This window comes from Diorhabda sublineata, chromosome 8 (genome assembly GCF_026230105.1).
Source record: "Diorhabda sublineata isolate icDioSubl1.1 chromosome 8, icDioSubl1.1, whole genome shotgun sequence".
NCBI classification, from domain to species: domain Eukaryota; kingdom Metazoa; phylum Arthropoda; class Insecta; order Coleoptera; family Chrysomelidae; genus Diorhabda; species Diorhabda sublineata.
Genome location: NC_079481.1, coordinates 1,963,672 through 1,983,290, shown reverse-complemented (window position 1 = coordinate 1,983,290; position 19,619 = coordinate 1,963,672). Strand labels below are relative to the sequence as shown.

General features: G+C 31.2%; 4 protein-coding genes across 5 annotated transcripts in view; 2 read left to right on the top strand and 2 right to left on the bottom strand.

Moving 5' to 3' along the window:
• LOC130448156 (RNA exonuclease 5) overlaps positions 1–7,537 on the bottom strand; it is an 8,321-nt gene extending 784 nt beyond the window's left edge. Inside the window, exons 1-5 of the mRNA XM_056785394.1 lie at positions 7,309–7,537; positions 6,852–7,070; positions 5,056–5,534; positions 4,655–5,002; positions 1,910–2,180 (exon numbers count right to left, since the gene is read on the bottom strand). Coding sequence (XP_056641372.1) covers positions 1,910–2,180; positions 4,655–5,002; positions 5,056–5,534; positions 6,852–7,045 — 1,292 coding nt within the window. The 5' untranslated portion in view covers positions 7,046–7,070; positions 7,309–7,537. The remainder of the gene's footprint in view (positions 1–1,909; positions 2,181–4,654; positions 5,003–5,055; positions 5,535–6,851; positions 7,071–7,308) is intronic.
• Positions 1–13,607, top strand: part of LOC130448157 (pescadillo homolog) — an 18,319-nt gene extending 4,712 nt beyond the window's left edge. The window contains exons 2-6 of one of the 2 annotated variants that reach the window (XM_056785397.1): positions 10,177–10,352; positions 10,408–10,871; positions 10,927–11,610; positions 12,649–12,946; positions 13,003–13,579. In XM_056785397.1, the coding sequence (XP_056641375.1) occupies positions 10,329–10,352; positions 10,408–10,871; positions 10,927–11,610; positions 12,649–12,946; positions 13,003–13,293 (1,761 nt within the window). In that variant the 5' untranslated portion in view covers positions 10,177–10,328 and the 3' untranslated portion in view covers positions 13,294–13,579. Of the gene's footprint in view, positions 1–10,176; positions 10,353–10,407; positions 10,872–10,926; positions 11,611–12,648; positions 12,947–13,002 lie in introns of those variants that run through there. The other variant, XM_056785395.1, reaches the window with a different exon arrangement.
• Positions 8,263–9,279, top strand: LOC130448159 (protein TSSC4). The gene has a single exon (XM_056785399.1). It carries the CDS (start codon positions 8,316–8,318, stop codon positions 8,970–8,972), a length of 657 nt encoding a protein of 218 aa, XP_056641377.1. The 5' UTR covers positions 8,263–8,315; the 3' UTR covers positions 8,973–9,279.
• LOC130447817 (odorant receptor 46a-like) lies at positions 9,304–19,619 on the bottom strand. Its single transcript, XM_056784848.1, has 6 exons — positions 19,272–19,619; positions 17,621–18,000; positions 16,767–16,866; positions 16,563–16,667; positions 9,746–9,898; positions 9,304–9,600 (listed from the first exon to the last, which is right to left on the bottom strand). The coding sequence occupies exons 1-6, from the start codon at positions 19,587–19,589 to the stop codon at positions 9,541–9,543; spliced, it is 1,116 nt and encodes a 371-aa protein (XP_056640826.1). The 5' UTR covers positions 19,590–19,619; the 3' UTR covers positions 9,304–9,540.

Here is a 19,619-nt window from a genome sequence, read left to right as displayed (position 1 = left end):
AATCATTAAAATGCAACAATTGAATGATATTTCAAAGTTCAAACATAAAAATAATAGGTTAGGTTATTCTTCTTTCACTAATAATTCGTCCTATATCTAAATAGCCCTACAACTACCGAATTATCCTCAAACAACAACAGAGACAATTATTTGTTTACAATCAAACAACTAGAAGAGTGATAATCGATTTTAACGGCCATAATCGATTAACGATTCACAAGAAGATTGAAATCATAAAATTAAAGTTTCGAGAGAGGATCTGTCATGATATTTTGGCGCAATTATTCTTCTTTTTCCCTATAACTTGTCCTATATCTGAATAGTTCTACAACTATAAGAGCGATAATCGATTTTAACGGCCATAGTCGATTAACGATTGACAAGAAGATTGAAATCATAAAATTAAAGTTCAGAGAGAGGATCTGTCATGATATTTTGGCGCCATTATTCTTCTTTTTCCCTATAACTTGTCCTATATCTGAATAGTTCTACAACTATAAGAGTGATAATCGATTTTAACGGCCATAATCGATTAACGATTAACAAGAAGGTTGAAATCATAAAATTAAAGTTTCGAGAGAGGATCTGTCATGATATTTTGGCGCCATTATTCTTCTTTTTCCCTATAACTTGTCTTATATCTAAATAGTTCTAAAACTATAAGAGTGATAATCGATTTTAACGGCCATAATCGATTAACGATTGACAAGAAGATTGAAATCATAAAATTAAAGTTTCGAGATAGGATCTGTCATGATATTTTGGCGCAATTATTCTTCTTTTTCCCTATAACTTGTCCTATATCTGAATAGTTCTACAACTATAAGAGTGATAATCGATTTTAACAGCCATAATCGATTAACGATTGACAAGAAGATTGAAATCATAAAATTAAAGTTCCGAGAGAGGATCTGTCATGATATTTTGGCGCAATTATTCTTCTTTTTCCCTATAACTTGTCCTATATCTAAATAGTTCTACAACTATAAGAGTGATAATCGATTTTAACGGCCATAATCGATTAACGATTGAGTCATAATGTTAAAATTCCAAGAGGTGGGTGTATTATGATATTTTGACGGCATTATTCTTCTTTTTTCTTATAACTTGTCCTATTTTTAAAGAGTTCTACAACTATAAGAGTGATAATCGATTAACGTCATAATGTTAAAGTTCCAAAAAGTGCATTTATTATGATACTTTGGCGCAATTATTCTTCTTTTTTCCTATAACTTTTCCTATGCCTCTATAATTATCCAGTTATCGAATATTCTAAACTATTATGGGTATATTACAAGAACATGCGATAATTTTATAGAAAATTGATGCTTTGAGGATTTTTTTTTTCGATAAAAAAGAAGATCAGTACGATTGTTTCTACATTAGAAGAGTCACAATCGATTTTAACGGCTAGAATCGATTTATAATCGACACGAAGATCGACGAAATCGTTCGTCATATTGTTGGAGTTCCAAGAGGGCGATAAATCTTCTTCTTTTTCCTGTAACTCATCCTAAATCTAAATAGTTCGACAACTAGACAACACAAATAACTAGAAGAGTGATAATCGATTAACGATTGACAAGAAGATTGACGTCATAATGTTAGAGTTCCGAGAAGAGGATCTGTCATGATATTTTGGCGCCATCATTCTTCTTTTTTTCCCTATAACCTGTCCTATGCCTCTATAATTATCCAGTTATCGACTATTCTGAACTATTATGAGAAAATTAATCCATCAAGCTTCTATTTTCAACTAAAAAAAATAGTAGGACAGTTTAATAGGAATTGGAAGAGTCACAATCGATTTGAACGGTTAGAATCGATTGACAATCGATACATAAATCGACGAAAACGTTGATTTTTTTGGTTCTACGATACAGTGTGTTGTGAAAAATCGTTACAATACCTGGTATCGATAATATAGGGATGCATCATTTTCAAGGCGTGTAAATCGTTGGCCAAAGATTGTCCTATCAAGATGGCGTCGGGTGGCAATAACTTTTTCAAATCCTCTTGGACGTCTTTCAATTTTTTCGATACGTTTTTCATCATGTGCTTATTGATACCTGACCATTTCGTCAAATAATCAATGATGGGGTTGTCGGGTTTTACGAGGGTGTCGTAAAAAACTTCTAGTTTTTCGTTGACGCAAGAAATTCGAGTCAATTCCAGTTCACCTAAGAATAATTGAAAAAAAAATGAATTAAGCGGTTACCTCTTTGTTTTTAGGCTCTTCTAGATCTAAAAATCATTTTGTTCCATCCAAATCGGGTGAATTTTCGATTTTTTAGGACAAAATACAACGATAAAATAAAATTAAACAATTATCGAAGCCGTTCCTGTTTAATAAAACATGAAAAGTTGAGATTTTGGCGGATGCGCATATAAATTCCAAAAACCGAATGTTCCAGAAAAAACTTTACCGTATAAATACGGACGACTGGAGTTTTTGAAGCGATCGCGGTTATTTTGTTTTTTCTGGCTCTGGTATATCGAAAAATCATCAGAATTTGAATGAATTTTCATTTAAAATCTTTGTTCCAACCAAATCGGATGATTTTTCGATTTTTTAGGACAAAATACAACGAGAGGAACACGATAGAATAAAATTAAACAATTATCGAAGCCGTTCCTGTTTAATAAAACATGAAAAGTTGAGATTTTGGCGGATGCGCATATAAATTCCAAAAACCGAATGTTCCAGAAAAAACTTTACCGTATAAATACGGACGACTGGAGTTTTTGAAGCGATCGCGGTTATTTCGTTTTTTCTAGTTCTGGTACATCGAAAAATCATCAGAATTTGAATCAATTTTCATTTAAAATCTTTGTTCCAACCAAATCGGATGATTTTTCGATTTTTTAGGACAAAATACAACGAGAGGAACACGATAGAATAAAATTAAACAATTATCGAAGCCGTTCCTGTTTAATAAAACATGAAAAGTTGAGATTTTGGGGGATGCGCATATAAATTCCAAAAACCGAATGTTCCAGAAAAAACTTTACCGTATAAATACGGACGACTGGAGTTTTTGAAGCGATCGCGGTTATTTCGTTTTTTCTAGTTCTGGTACATCGAAAAATCATCAGAATTTGAATCAATTTTCATTTAAAATCTTTGTTCCAACCAAATCGGATGATTTTTCGATTTTTTAGGACAAAATACAACGAGATGAACACGATAGAATAAAATTAAACAATTATCGAAGCCGTCCCTGTTTAATAAAACATGAAAAGTTGAGATTTTGGCGGATGCGCATATAAATTCCAAAAACCGAATGTTCCAGAAGAAACTTTACAGTATAAATACCGTCGAGTGGAGTTTTTGAAGCGATCGCGGTTATTTCGTTTTTTCTGGCTCTGGTACATCGAAAAATCATCAGAATTTGAATCAATTTTCATTTAAAATCTTTGTTCCAACCAAATCGGATGATTTTTCGATTTTTTAGGACAAAATACAACGAGAGGAACACGATAGAATAAAATTAAACAATTATCGAAGCCGTCCCTGTTTAATAAAACATGAAAAGTTGAGATTTTGGCGGATGCGCATATAAATTCCAAAAACCGAATGTTCCAGAAGAAACTTTACAGTATAAATACCGTCGAGTGGAGTTTTTGAAGCGATCGCGGTTATTTCGTTTTTTCTGGCTCTGGTACATCGAAAAATCATCAGAATTTGAATCAATTTTCATTTAAAATCTTTGTTCCAACCAAATCGGATGATTTTTCGATTTTATTGGACAAAATACAACGAGATGAACACGATAGAATAAAATTAAACAATTATCGAAGCCGTCCCTGTTTAATAAAACATGAAAAGTTGAGATTTTGGCGGATGCGCATATAAATTCCAAAAACCGAATGTTCCAGAAAAAACTTTACCGTATAAATACGGACGCCTAGAGAGTTGTAACGACATAAATTAGTGAAGAGTGCATTCAAATTATAAAAAAAAAGAGTCGTGTATAAGATTTGATCAATAAATTAGATGTAATAAAATATACCGGGTGTTCAAATTTATCCCACCGATATGAACACAATTTTTTTGTTTCCTAATCAAAATTCTTGCTAATAAGATCTAAAATATCATTTTAAGAACATAATTTTTCGTTTTGGATTAAATTACTTTATTCGCTATCTATTATCACGTGATTATCACCGCCTATTAAAGCGATATGACGTCATTGTATGGGAAATAAGCTAATTATCAGTCGAAATCAATTGTTTTTTATAAAAACGTCGATATTTCATATTGTTTATCTAATTAAACGTGTAATAAACGAAGGAATATTTGAAATTTATAGAAAAATGATTCTTCTTTCCTTTTTGGAAATGATAATTCAAAATTTGAATTATTCTCCTTCCATATTGACATTTTTATCTATTTATTTATAAAAATATCGACTCGTGGTACCAATTTATGTTTTTGCACGTTAAAAACAGTCCTAAATCGAAGAACGATGACGTCATTGTATAGTAAACAATCCGACTTATTTATAAATAATATTTTTTGATGATTTTACAAGTAAATAATTTCAATTTTATCACGAATTTAAATATTATTTTTCATTATAAATCAGTTTTTATCAATATTTTAAATATTTTTTCAAAAAATTTCCAAAAAAACCGATAAGAATTCACTAACCTGTAGATGTCCTACACATTTCGCAATCTAGGGCGTACATAGGACTGAACGGCGTAACTTTCTTATACCGTTCCTTACTCAATGTATATCCGGAGAATTTCCTTTCTGCCAAACCTTTAATAGGCATAGGAAAATTTTCCTCCACCATCTGCCATCCGGATAACAACAAATCCGTCCTGGAAAATTTATCTGTATTCGGACGAATACCTTTCAACTGTACACCAGTATCTTCAGTATCGGAATCCAATATAGGAAAGGAATTTTTAACTGTATCGAAAACTTCGTCACTTTTTAAAACTGCAGCGTCCAATGTACCGAAATTATTAACGAATTTTTTCATCTGCGTACCTAAAAACGTCAATTAGAAACGAAAAATTCTACTAAAAAAATTTGTTAGTTACCGGTTAGAGGTACCATCGATAAATCCTTGACTATATCGCTGCTGTAAGAACTCGGCGTTATCATTTCAACTTTATTCTCAAACTGCGAACTCAAAAACGGAAACATACTTTCGTGAGCCGAAAAATGATACAAAGAGACATTTTCCACTATCAACAAATTTGTATTTTGTAACCTATTATATTTGTCCAATGCTAACCATCTAGCCGGGGAATAAGGAGCGTGCGGTCCTAGTTGCGAATACATTATCAAATGTTGAAGATCAGAAAAAAATAGAGGAATGCGATCGTCTAGTTCCACTGATAGACTAGCGTTTAAACCTAATTCTCGTAATCTTATTTGAGGACTGTTACGCAATTTTTGTGTTTTCTCACGTAACATTTTTTTCAATTCCAAAAATTCTTCTCCCTCCAGTTTTGGTTTACCGGACGGACCTACTTCTCCTATCAGTGGGGGCGGTAGTGCTTGTGCATCAAGTTCTCTACAAGAAACATCACTACATATTAAACTCAACATCTACTCAATTGATTTCCATATACTTTTCAACAATAGATGAGGAAATGTATAACCCAATGGGATCATACAACTCCATCCAACCTAACCTAAAATATTCAGATATCAGAGCAGATCTTCAAACGCAATTGATCTCACTGGGAATGAACAGCAATGTTACTCTAATATGGGGACCAGGCCATACCGGAGTGTCCAGAAATGAACACTGGGACAACTCTTTTGATAGATCCACAACCATTTAACAAGAATATATTACGGAAGAATACTAACGAAGAAGAACAGTGTATTACCATCTAAAGAACATTAAAGTAAGCCCCAAGCCTACTTGACTGGTAAACAGTCTGGGGTAGACTAGGACCACAACCTTTTATAGGTTTCCTAAAAAGACATTAAATCATGTGGAAAACACAAAAAATCAGAAATATTCATAAAGATCTAGGCCTGAAACAATAAAAGAGATTTCTGGTCCCAAAAAGTCTTTTTTTTAAGCAAAAATGAGATAAGAAGAGTTAACCCGTAGGTTCACTACACACTCTTCAGTGGATTACCATCTGAAGAACATTGGAGACACTCCAAGTTGCTCATGTTGTCTCTGCAAGCCAAACACCTCCTCTATCCATAGACAAAAGCTATGTACTTATATTCATGCTTCTCAAAGCTGGAAGTGGTGAGCCCCAAAGCCCCTAAATGTTCCTATTTGACTAGTAAACATACCAGGGTACCCAATCGATTAATATGTCAAAGTGTTAGCAAGGTAAATCACGGCTTATATAATATAATCTAATGTTTTTCAAGGTTTGTCCAAACTGATTGAAATATGACAATAATTGTATTAATAATTCATCACATCTGATTAAACGATAAACTCAAAACTACTGAAAATAAACCCATTTATTTTCCACTTTTCTCCATTGTTTTCCAAGCAAAAGTTAATATTCAAAAATAAAATATTGCAATGATGTTTTACTGTACAAGATTATGAAATTAACTGGCTCAAAAACAAAATATTTTCAGCAAATCTAATTTAGACCATCAGATTTAGTCACTTTAACATGATGTTAAAAGTTTTTAAATTGATTATTATACAATGAAGCTCAAAAAAACTAGTTCTAAAAGCACATGATATTATAGTAGATAATCTATTCTTTCTATCAATCAACAAATTATATATACAAATAAGCTGTTTTATATAGAATCTATTTATAAAAATATTGAATTGAACAAATATTTAGAAACTAATTCATTTTATATTCAATTTATTAATTAAAAGATTATAGGTACTTACGTTTCACTATTTTCTGTTTTTAATCTTTTTGGGTTTGGCTCCTTCAGTGGGTGCATACTAACATTGTCATCAAGTTTTGTTTCTTTGCTTTTCAAACTTCGATCATATTCATTTAATTTTACTATATCCATTAACGCAGCCATTTTTTTCTTTTTATTTTCCAAACGTAATTTCCTTTTGGTAGAGCCGGTCATAGTTTTTCCATAAAATAACCAGTAACTAAAAATACACAAGTGTCAAACCGTACAAAGACAATGCGTTCATTTTGTTAGAGGATGTTACCTTAGAGTTATGAATTTTAAATATTTCGTTAAAAAAGTGATAGAAACATTTATTACAATTTTTATATAGTCTCGTAGCATTCCATATATTTTGGAACTTAGGCTGGAGTGACAGAAAAAGATTAGGTTACAAAACACGAGACAAAAGCCAAATTTTGAAATTTAAATCTATTTACCTGATACATTATAAAATGACATCAACTTATAATATATTCAAGTGTTATTTGAACTGTCTATTATAATTCGATTACTGGAAAACTTATTCTGTACTTTAAGTTAAATTATAAGCAACAAATTTAATTAACAATATCCACAATCAACGTCTATTCATCTTCTATTTTCAACCAATGGCATTTTTATATGCACATGTTCCCAGTGTCTGGTGAATTTCTGTCAACTGTCAATGTCTCGAGTGTATATGTTCGGCAATATATGGTAATAACCACAGACTTGTCCAGTCATGTAATTATATACAAAAAAACGCACCTAATCAACCTATTCGAAAGTGTATCACTTAGGGTACATTTCACTAAGCACTCACGGCAATCACGCTTAGTGGAATGCACCCTTATAGAGATATTTTATGAAAGCTGTATATTATAGAGAAAACGAGAGAAGACCCATAATAAACATCCACTATCGCTGTTTTTTCCGTTACGTTAATGTAGAAAAATGACCGTAGGCGTAATAGGGAAAAGTTATAAGTAGAACGCGTTTTTACAGAGTTCTATTAATAGTATGAAGCAGTCGAGAATAGTGACATCATTTAGGACGTAAACGAATTTTCACAACGATCATAGGTGGAACAATATCCAGGGTGTTAGATCGTTTCGGACTTTAGTAGAATGCACCCAGGGAGACTCGATTGAATGGATCAAAGTTTTATATTTGTGGCTTAAGATAATTCATATCTATTACTCATTTCAGAATTTGTAAGGAAAATCAGAAATCATGATTTTGTATTGGTTTGTTATGTGTATTCCTTCTAAAAGGATAAATTGTTAATTAAAAGTAGTTTGTGTGTGGAGTACACTTCGATACAAATTGTGTATTGTGTATATATATTTTTCTATGAATACGTTAAGAAGAGATTAGTGAAGTTGAAGAAAAGAAGAAGAATAAATGTCTAATATATGTCATAAATGTTGATAAATATATAATATATATATATATTATATTTAAAATGTCGGGAAATATTCCATTTACTCTTAAATCTGACAATGACGAATTTAGTTTGCGGCAAAAAAATATTTTCGAACAATTAACAGTGCTTGAAAATAATAAAACTAAATTACAAAATGATACACAAATGGAGGTAGATACAGATGTCGATGATACACATAAATCTAATCCCAAGTTACAAAGAGCCATTACCAAAAGATTAAGAGGCAAAGAGAGTATATTCAAGAGACCCCAAAATCCGGTTCCTAAAAATTATATAAAAAAAATGCCAGATTTTAAAAAGAACCCGCACAAATGGACGAAATATACCTTAGACGATGTCGCAGATGAAGATATGTCAGATAAAAGTAACACTAAAACAGCTTTATCTTTCTTAGAAGAATTGAAAGAAAGGAAAGACTCCGATCCTTTATCTGTTAATGCTAAAGCAGATTTAACTCAAAAAGTTGTGTTTAAGAAACACATTTCTAAAGTGAGTAATTCGCAGTCTGATGATGATAGTAATGTAAAGGCAAGTTTTCGAAGTTCAAAAGTCATTATGCCCGAATATGTTATTGGGCAAAAAGTTAAAAAAGAAAAAAAGAGAAAGAATGTAGTGAAAGGGAAAGAGTTGAAACTGGATCATTTACTTGAAGAAGATGGAATAGATGATGTATAAATCAATTTACAGGTCTATTAAAAATGATATTTATAGAATAAGGGATACACCAAAATTGTTTTAAAATATCTTTCGATATTTGTTGATAAGTCTTCATTAAAATTATTATCGTATTTACTATTTCTTCTTTGTAATTTATGTAAATAAAATACAATCTAATGCAACATAAATAATATTTCAGTTTCAATTTTTGAAAAAGAAAATCAAAATCCTACCTTCTTAAAATCGAAATGTTACGAGTTAATTAAACGAGAGAAAGAGAAATCACTGCTTCAGACTGAAAAGAACAAAAAAACGAAAAACTAGCTGGGTTTGTGTGAGAAGAAGAAAGAGAAAGCTGAATCCTAAATACCAGGTTTAGGGAAAAATATATTTTGAATTTTCAGTTACTATATTCAACGACGCACTTTGGAACATTAGACATTTTCATGTGAACTTAATTGAAACGCGCTGTTGCCAGATTTTTTTGTGCGGGAATAAAAATTTATTGATATTGATATAAATAAAACACTTGCTAATGCTTGAAATTTATTGTAGTGAATGTATTATTAATTGATACTACTTAAAGTTATGAATCTTCATTTAGTGATGTTAGAACTGTATAATAGGAAAACGAATTTCTTATAAGCTGGAACAAAATATTGATAAATGAAAAAATGTATCATAGTATATCAAAAAAATTCGTGTTTCAATAGAAAGAAATTGAAAAAATATTTATAAACAAAAAAAGTTAATATTTCGAGTGTAATTGCATGTAAATATAAACATCTCACTTGTAAATATTGTTCCATAGATAAAGAAAAAAGTAACGTCTTCAATAGTAAAGGGTGTTGAGATTTTGCTATGAATAATTTCAAATTAGATTGCGTTGATTTTTTCACATCGAGTCTGTAACTATCGTAAGCTAATACGGGTATCTTTTGGCTCTGAAAATGAGGAATAATTAATAATTATTATTGTATTGTTTTAACTGTTAATGCGTTTGAAGTCTTAAATATTTTTACCACAAACTACCTGTAGGTGATTTGTGATTTTTACTCTAGTTACACACTTTTTGACATATTCTGTAACAGTTTAAATAGAAATTGATCTATACTAAAAAAAAGTATAGTGTAGTGTAAGGCAGAATAGTGTAGTAGAATGTAATATAGTTTAAAAAAGGGTATAGTTTTGTGGTACTCATTCTAATAATTTGTTGTATTAGCAGATGCAGGCCATTGAAAGTAGAAAAGAAGAGACACCACAGAAATCAATTTTCTGTTAGGTGACATTGACATTTAATGAATATAACCTTTAATTTTAAATACACGTGAAAGTTGTATTAATTATTGTCGGAAATTTATATTTTATAGCGTAATGGTTTCCAAACGAAAAGAAAAGGTAAAATACATATAGCGACATCATAACTAGAATATTGAATTAATTGTTTTTTCAGTATTCGTCCGGAGAGGGATCACAATTCATGACAAGAAAAGCTGCTTTGAAAAAATTACAATTATCCCTCAACGACTTTCGAAAATTATGTATTTTGAAAGGAATTTATCCTAGAGAACCAAGAAATCGCAAAAGAGCCCAGAAAGGAAAAGCAGGAATAAAAACATTATACCATGTAAAAGATATACAATTTCTTTTACATGAACCAGTAATATGGCGTTTGAGAGATTATAAAATATTTAATAAAAAAGTAGGACGTGCTAGAGCTGTTAAAGACTTTGAGAAATTGAATAAATACTTAAATAATCATCCAACACTTAAATTAGACCATATCGTTAAGGAACGTTATCCCACTTTTATAGATGCCCTTAAGGATTTAGATGATTGTTTGACACTGTGTTTTCTATTCAGTACATTTCCTTCTTTAGCACATGTGCCTAGGGATCAATCGGCTTTATGCAGGAGGTAAAAATATACTCAATTTATTAGAAAAACAAAAATTTTCATTTATTTTTCTCAGGTTAACTTTAGAATTCCTGCATGCTGTTATTGAAGCTAAAGCTTTAAGAAAAGTATTCATTTCAATCAAAGGTTTCTATTTCCAAGCAGAATTTAAAGGACAAACAATTACATGGATAACACCTCATCATTTTTCCTTCACTCCACAATCTAAAGCAGAAGTGGATTTCAAAGTCATGTCCACTTTTGTCGAATTTTATACTGTGATGCTGGGCTTTGTCAATTTCAGACTTTATCACAGTTTAAATTTATACTACCCCCCAAAATTCACGGCCATCCAACAAAGCAGCAATGAAAAACTATTAGTTGATGAAGATATATTTGTTTCTGAAAGGGTGGCAGCTTTGAATTGCACATTATCTAAAACTTCGCATGAGCTAATAGAGGAAGACTTGGAAATTGATAGTTTTAATGCAGACGGAAGTGAGGCAAGTGAGGAAAAACTGGAAGAAATACGCAAGGAATCTGAAAAAATTAGAAAACTGAAAACTTTATTTAAAGGATTGAAAATATTTTTAAATAGGGAGGTTCCCAGGGAACCGTTGGTGTTTGTTATAAGATGTTTTGGTGGGGAAGTTTCTTGGGATAAGACGCTTTTTGTTGGATCAACTTTTAGTGAAGATGACGAGACAATCACTCATCAAATAGTCGATAGGCCATCAATGGAAAAGCAGTTTATATCGAGGTTAGTAATTTAATCATTACTTACTTCAAAATTTCATATTTTTTGAATGGAGAAATTATTAAATTGTTTTTTTTTTAAATTATTTTATTGAAGCCAATCTCTGCTTCTATACTGACAAATTGATCATCTTAATCTTTCAAAAAGTTTATTAAGAATGTTTGTGGGGTATTTTTGTTCCATAATTATGTAGAAAATGAATTGTTCCATCAATTTATGACCTCATTTTATTCATTTACTTTCTAAAAAACTTTATAGTTGCTAATTTAGTCCAATCAAGAGTTTCCCTACTTGTAGGTGAATAATTTTATTCAAAAAGTTCCAGGATTTTCCTTTTCTTTTCTATAATTATGTAGGAAATTAATTATACATCTTCACCCTCCATAAGGCTTTCTTATTGGTAACGTGGGTTAATCAAAATACTTCTGACATGTATGTGAATAATTTCTCTTCCCACTACTATTAATTTTACTTCTTGGAAAAAAGTTTTTACTCAAAATATCAAAAATTTAATTTTTTTCATTCTAATTTACTCAAAAATTGTTTCTATTTGTTCAACATTCACTACCAGACCTATTTTCCATTAATATTTACTAAACAGCATCAATTATTGACCCTGGTTTATCCTATGGAGGTCAGGGTTATCTTTTTACTTCATATACACGCTTTTTTCATTATTTTTTGTTTGGAACCTTTGTAGTTTTAACTAGAATGTTTGTAACTATCTTGGTTCTCCTCGCTATCTTCTTTTTGTGATTATGGGTGCCACATATCTTCTTAAACTGGTTGTTAAATGCCTCAACTGTTGCTTCTATAGAATTTTCCATTATAAGTTCGACTTTATTCTGTTTGGATTAAAGTTTTACACATAATTTGAATCAGGAAAAAGGTATTTACCAAAAACACTTGTTTTATACACCGAACCAACATAACCTCAACGTTCTACAAATCCCCATTGCCTTTATTGTCTTCTAAGTCTAGCAACTGTGTTTAAATATACCTTCATGGTAGTTTTTTTGCTTACTCCTCCAATGGTTATAGGTATTATGTTCAACCGCAATGGATTTTTGATTCCGTAAATGCAGCTGATCTGCTACCCGTAGAAAAATATTTCATGGGGGAAGTACTGCCTCCTCACTTATCTCCATTTATAGACAAGGAAAGGGATCAGCAGTACATTCCACCAGAAGCGAGGGCTTTATATAATGAAAATGAATTAGAAGAGCAACATAAGATGGATGCCACCGATAAACAAGATGATGATGGTGACGAAATTGAAAGTGACGCCGACAACGATGAGGAAATTAGCAGTAAAGAAGTAAAAACCGTCAATACTAAGGTAAAATCACCATTTATGGTATTATAAAACACGATAAAATACGAATTTTTTTTCAGAAATTGTCGGTTAGTACTGGGGAGGTATATAAAGAGGTACCGTGGGAGAAAGCCCGCCAGGAACGTCAAGAATTTCGTTTGAGGGAAAAAATGGTGAAGAACAAACATCGTAAATTATATAAGAGTATGATGGAGGGAAGGAGAGATCGTGCAAAGGAAATATGGTTGTTGAGAAAGAAACGTCGTTTGCACGACGAGAATGAAAAAGGGAAAAAGAAAGATGCTAACAAAGTACAACAGAAAGATAAGAATAAACCGATTGTTAGGAAAAGTAAAGTTAAAACAACATGATTTTGTGATTTGATATGTTTTTAATCAAGAAAAAAACTTTTGTTTAATCAGTATTGGTTTCTTCGCTTCATTACCCTTTTCTCTGGGACATCTACCATGAGAGTTTTTCTTTGTTGATGTGTTTCGGATGAATAATTTTATCAAAATATTGCATTTGTTGTTTTATTGGGTTCAGAATTAAGTTTTTGATCTTATTCTCTAAGTTTGGTTTTCGTAAGATTCTCTTATTGTTAATGTGGTTAAATTAATGGTTGCCTTACTTTTAGCGAAGTAAATTTATTTATAAAAAAATGCCTGGTTTAGGATTTTTCTTTTGGGTACAGAATTATATGAAAAAACGTTTTCTTCCATCAAGTTATAACCTAATTCTTTATGCTTTGCTTTACGAAACGCTTTCTCATTGTTAATATAGGTTAATTAAGAGTTTTTCTACTTGTAAGTGAATAATTTTATTCAAAAAATTTTAGGATTTTCCTTTTTCTTTTATAATTATGTAGGAAATGAGTTGGTCCATCAATTTATCACCTCATTTCGTACATTCACTTTCTGTAAAACTTTCTAGTTGCTAATTTAGTCCAATCAAGAGTTTCTCTACTTGTAGGTGAATAACTTTATTCAAAAAATTTTAGGATTTTCCTTTTTCTTCCATAATTATGAAGGAAATGAGTTGGTCCATCAATTTATGACCTCATTTTGTTCATTTACTTTCTAAAAAACTTTCTAGTTGCTAATTTAGTCCAATCAAGAGTTTCTCTACTTGTAGGTGAATAACTTTATTCAAAAAATTTTAGGATTTTCCTTTTTCTTTTATAATTATGTAGGAAATGAGTTGGTCCATCAATTTATCACCTCATTTCGTACATTCACTTTCTGTAAAACTTTCTAGTTGCTAATTTAGTCCAATCAAGAGTTTCTCTACTTGTAGGTGAATAACTTTATTCAAAAAATTTTAGGATTTTCCTTTTTCTTCCATAATTATGAAGGAAATGAGTTGGTCCATCAATTTATGACCTCATTTTGTTCATTTACTTTCTAAAAAACTTTCTAGTTGCTAATTTAGTCCAATCAAGAGTTTCTCTACTTGTAGGTGAATAACTTTATTCAAAAAATTTTAGGATTTTCCTTTTTCTTTTATAATTATGTAGGAAATGAGTTGGTCCATCAATTTATCACCTCATTTCGTACATTCACTTTCTGTAAAACTTTCTAGTTGCTAATTTAGTCCAATCAAGAGTTTCTCTACTTGTAGGTGAATAACTTTATTCAAAAAATTTTAGGATTTTCCTTTTTCTTCCATAATTATGAAGGAAATGAGTTGGTCCATCAATTTATGACCTCATTTTGTTCATTTACTTTCTAAAAAACTTTCTAGTTGCTAATTTAGTCCAATCAAGAGTTTCTCTACTTGTAGGTGAATAACTTTATTCAAAAAATTTTAGGATTTTCCTTTTTCTTTTATAATTATGTAGGAAATGAGTTGGTCCATCAATTTATCACCTCATTTCGTACATTCACTTTCTGTAAAACTTTCTAGTTGCTAATTTAGTCCAATCAAGAGTTTCTCTACTTGTAGGTGAATAACTTTATTCAAAAAATTTTAGGATTTTCCTTTTTCTTCCATAATTATGAAGGAAATGAGTTGGTCCATCAATTTATGACCTCATTTTGTTCACTTACTTTCTAAAAAACTTTCTAGTTGCTAATTTAGTCCAATCAAGAGTTTCTCTACTTGTAGGTGAATAATTTTATTCAAAAAATTTTAGGATTTTTCTTTTTCTTCCATAATTATGTAGGAAATGAGTTGGTCCATCAATTTATCACCTCATTTTGTACATTCACTTTCTGTAAAACTTTCTAGTTGCTAATTTAGTCCAATCAAGAGTTTCTCTACTTGTAGGTGAATAATTTTATTCAAAAAATTTTAGGATTTTTCTTTTTCTTTCATAATTATGTAGGAAATGAGTTGGTCCATCAATTTATGACCTCATTTTGTTCATTTACTTTCTAAAAAACTTTCTAGTTGCTAATTTAGTCCAATCAAGAGTTTCTCTACTTGTAGGTGAATAATTTTATTCAAAAAATTTTAGAATTTTTCTTTTTCTTTCATAATTATGTAGGAAATGAGTTGGTCCATCAATTTATCACCTCATTTTGTACATTCACTTTCTGTAAAACTTTCTAGTTGCTAATTTAGTCCAATCAAGAGTTTCTCTACTTGTAGGTGAATAATTTTATTCAAAAAATTTTAGGATTTTTCTTTTTCTTTCATAATTATGTAGGAAATGAGTTGGTCCATCAATTTATCACCTCATTTTGTACATTCACTTTCTGTAAAACTTTCTAGTTGCTAATTTAGTCCAATCAAGAGTTTCTCTACTTGTAGGTGAATAATTTTATTCAAAAAATTTTAGGATTTTTCTTTTTCTTTCATAATTATGTAGGAAATGAGTTGGTCCATCAATTTATCACCTCATTTTGTACATTCACTTTCTGTAAAACTTTCTAGTTGCTAATTTAGTCCAATCAAGAGTTTCTCTACTTGTAGGTGAATAATTTTATTCAAAAAATTTTAGGATTTTTCTTTTTCTTTCATAATTATGTAGGAAATGAGTTGGTCCATCAATTTATCACCTCATTTTGTACATTCACTTTCTGTAAAACTTTCTAGTTGCTAATTTAGTCCAATCAAGAGTTTCTCTACTTGTAGGTGAATAATTTTATTCAAAAAATTTTAGGATTTTTCTTTTTCTTTCATAATTATGTAGGAAATGAGTTGGTCCATCAATTTATCACCTCATTTTGTACATTCACTTTCTGTAAAACTTTCTAGTTGCTAATTTAGTCCAATCAAGAGTTTCTCTACTTGTAGGTGAATAATTTTATTCAAAAAATTTTAGGATTTTTCTTTTTCTTTCATAATTATGTAGGAAATGAGTTGGTCCATCAATTTATGACCTCATTTTGTTCATTTACTTTCTAAAAAAAATGAAAAGTATTTTTACTAGCATATAAATAATTTTATCTATTTCCTTTTTAAATTATCAACTAGGTGTTGTAACGCTTCCCATAATAATTTTTTTCAATTCATTCAATTGATTCAAACATTCCAAACCAAGTCACAATTTCATTTTTTTCTTAAATAGGCCCCAAAGTACTGGATTTTTCCGACCATTCCAACTTACCGGTTGTAAATTACAGAATTCAAACAAGGATTTAAAAAAAAAAACGTCAAGGATAACTGGAATACATCCTTAATTTTTAAGTAATACCTTTTCCGTTAGCGATGATGCAGTCCAACAATACAAGAACATTTGTAGGAGCAAACAGCTTTGGTAGCTCAGAGTTTTATAAAAATCCACGCTCATAGGCTCAGCCTTAAACATTAAAAAAAAAATCACCAGATTTATCGAAAAGAAAATGAACGGTTCACGTTCAAGTACAATAAATTATCCATCAACTCAAATAGTACTTACAATTGATAACCTGAACATGGTGGTACAACTTGATATCAAATTGCAGAAGTATTGTTGCAAAATAGGAAAAGAAAATATTCGTTCGACATCTTGGAAAAACCTACGAAAAATTCATATACGATTTTCTTCGTTTTTTCGACCACTTTGTCAAGATTTCTCTCCCTTATATTCCGCCCCTTCTACTCCCTACCTCCATTAATTACTGTCTCTCTTTCTACCTCACTGTCTCTCTCACTCTCCTTCTACCTTACTGTGTCTCACTATCTCTTTCTATCTCTCTGTGTCTCACGATCTCTTTCTATCTCGCTGTGTCTCTCATTCTCTTTCTATCTCTGTGTGTCTTTCTACCTCGCTGTGTCTCTCTCTCACTCTCTTCCTACCTTACTGTCTCTCACTATCTCTTTCTATCTCGCTGTGTCTCTCATTCTCTTTCTACCTTACTGTGTCTCACTATCTCTTTCTATCTCTCTGTGTCTCTCTCTCACTCTTTCTACCTTACTGTGTCTCACTATCTCTTTCTATCTCTCTGTGTCTTTCTACCTCGCTGTGTCTCTCTCTCACTCTCTTTCTACCGCACTGTGTGTCTCTCTCTCTGCATCTTTCTGACTCTCTGTTTCTATGTATCTTTTTCTACACTACTGACTCTCTCTATTTCACTCTCTCTTATTTCTGAGTATATTCCCCTGCAGTAGTGGTTCTTTCTTTCTATTTCTATCAAGTTTTCTCTACATTGCTGACTCTCTGTCTCTGTTCATCTCTCAACAATACTGGTTCCTCTACCTCTCTCTATTTGTATGTATCTTTTTCTGCATTATTGGTTTTCTCTTTCCCTTTCTCTCTTTCTCGAGACTTACCTACTGATTGCTTTGTGATGTTTGATGCACGTCGTCAATTTCCTGTCGTAGGATGACGGGGATTTTTCTAATTTTAAGTTGTCTATTTGTTCGCACAAAACGTCGCATTCCGCTATGCAAAAACCGAGCAAATCGACGATGAAAACGTCAAAAGGATAATTGTGCATCATTAGATAGAAGCAGACGAATATTTGATAGACGTACATTATTTGGTAAACCGGAGATTCGTTAACCGCGAACGGGTAGCAATCTACCAATGGTAAAACGTATTTCGTATCGGTTTTGTTCGTATCGAATAACGGGTTGATGATGACGCAGACGCAGAAACTCACGTTGACGAATGATATTAACCAGAAGAGTTTTTTGTATTTACCCATAACCTCGAAATAGAAAAATGGTTGTTGACGTTTGCTTGGCCCAGAAAACTACCAACTTTTCCGAAATTTTCCAAAAAAACACTACAATGTTGCCTAACCAACAAAAAAGACACAGAAACTTGGAGATTTCTCTAAAATTTATCGAAAACATCCAGATCATTGTCCAACTTACCAGAAATCTTCAAATTTCGAATGTTTACGTTACTAACATTTGGAAAAATCTTTAAAATTTGCCAGAAAAATCTAGAGCCCTTTGACAAGTCTCTGTAATTCACCAGAGGGATCTAGAAAGTTGTCCAACCTTCCAGAAATCTCTAAAAGTTTTCAGAACCATCTAGAACGTTGAAAAACTTTAGAGAAACCTCTGGAAGCTCTAAAACGTTGCGAAACTGTTAAGAAATCTTTAAAATGTAACAGGAACTTACTAAACATTCAGGAAGCCTCTAAAATTTACTAGAGAGATCCGGAATATTGTCAAATTTATTACAATTGTCAAAAATATGGATACAAACCGTTGTCAAACTTACCAAAAATCTCTAAAATTCAATAGAAAGTGTAAAAACTATGTGAAACTTACCAGAAATCTCTAAAATTTTTGAGAAGCTTCTGAAGTTCACCAGAAAAGATTCAAAACTTTCAAAATGTCTCGAAAATTGACTAAAAAGTTACAAAAATCCCTAAGAGCTATCGGAAAGAGTCAGAACTATTTGAAACTTATCAGAAATCTCTAAAATTTGCTAGAAAGAGTCAAAACTATTTGATATTTACTAGAAATCTTCAAAATTTACCTCAAATGCCAACAAAATTACCAAACTTTTGAGAAGCTTCTGAAATTCTTCAGAAAATATTCAAAACGCTCTCAAACTTACCAGAAATCTATAAAATTTATCAGAAAGTTAGCAAATTATCGAAAAGTCTCGAAAATTCACCAGAAAGATTCTCAAATCTACCCAAAATTTCTAAAAGCTATCAGAAAGAATCAAAACTATGTGAAATTTAACGGAAATCCTTAAAAGTTACCAGAAAGTTAGCAAACTCTCGAAAAGTCTCTAAAATCCACCAGCACGATTCAAAAGTTTCTTAAACTCACCAGAAATCTTCAAAATTGACCAGATAATTATCAACCTTACGAGAAATCTTTGAAATTAACGTTACCTAACCTCTGACCATAGTAAACAGTGAAAATCCTCAGGCAACTATTGTACAAATAGATTCACTTGTGACATATATTATTTGCTTATAATCTGAAATAGAAAGTTTTGACTACTAACTACTTCAAATATCCTTTTATATTGCTCTGGACTTTCAGGACGAAAAATCTCCGAATCCATAGATTTCATCAACCCCTTAATCTTCTTTTTGTGTTTTATTAAGCAAAAATCTTTGCAAACAATCATCAACGATGACATCGACACATAAAATTCGTCAGCGAAAGCGATTACATTATCTCTTGCTTTATACATGTAAATAAAATGACAAAATTGAGGTGTAATTATAAAAAGTACAATTACGGACACCCCGTAGATCATTGTCAAAACCATCGAGTTAGCTATACATTTATCGTCCATCCAAATTCCGAAAATGTTGAACATTTTATTAAAAATTGCGAAGTAATCGGGTAG

What these genes read in the sequence shown, in the direction of transcription:
- LOC130448159 (XM_056785399.1), top strand. Translation starts at nt 8,316, where the DNA reads ATGTCGGGAAATATTCCATTTACTCTTAAATCTGACAATGACGAATTT.
- LOC130447817 (XM_056784848.1), bottom strand. Translation starts at nt 19,589, where the DNA reads ATGTTCAACATTTTCGGAATTTGGATGGACGATAAATGTATAGCTAAC. An exon ending in AATATAAAAGGATATTTGAA is followed by an intron (nt 18,001 to 19,271) that starts GTAGTTAGTAGT and finishes TTCTATTTCGAG; the next exon opens with GTTATGGGTAAATACAAAAA. An exon ending in CATCATCGCTAACGGAAAAG is followed by an intron (nt 9,899 to 16,562) that starts GTATTACTTAAA and finishes CCTCATTTTCAG; the next exon opens with AGCCAAAAGATACCCGTATT.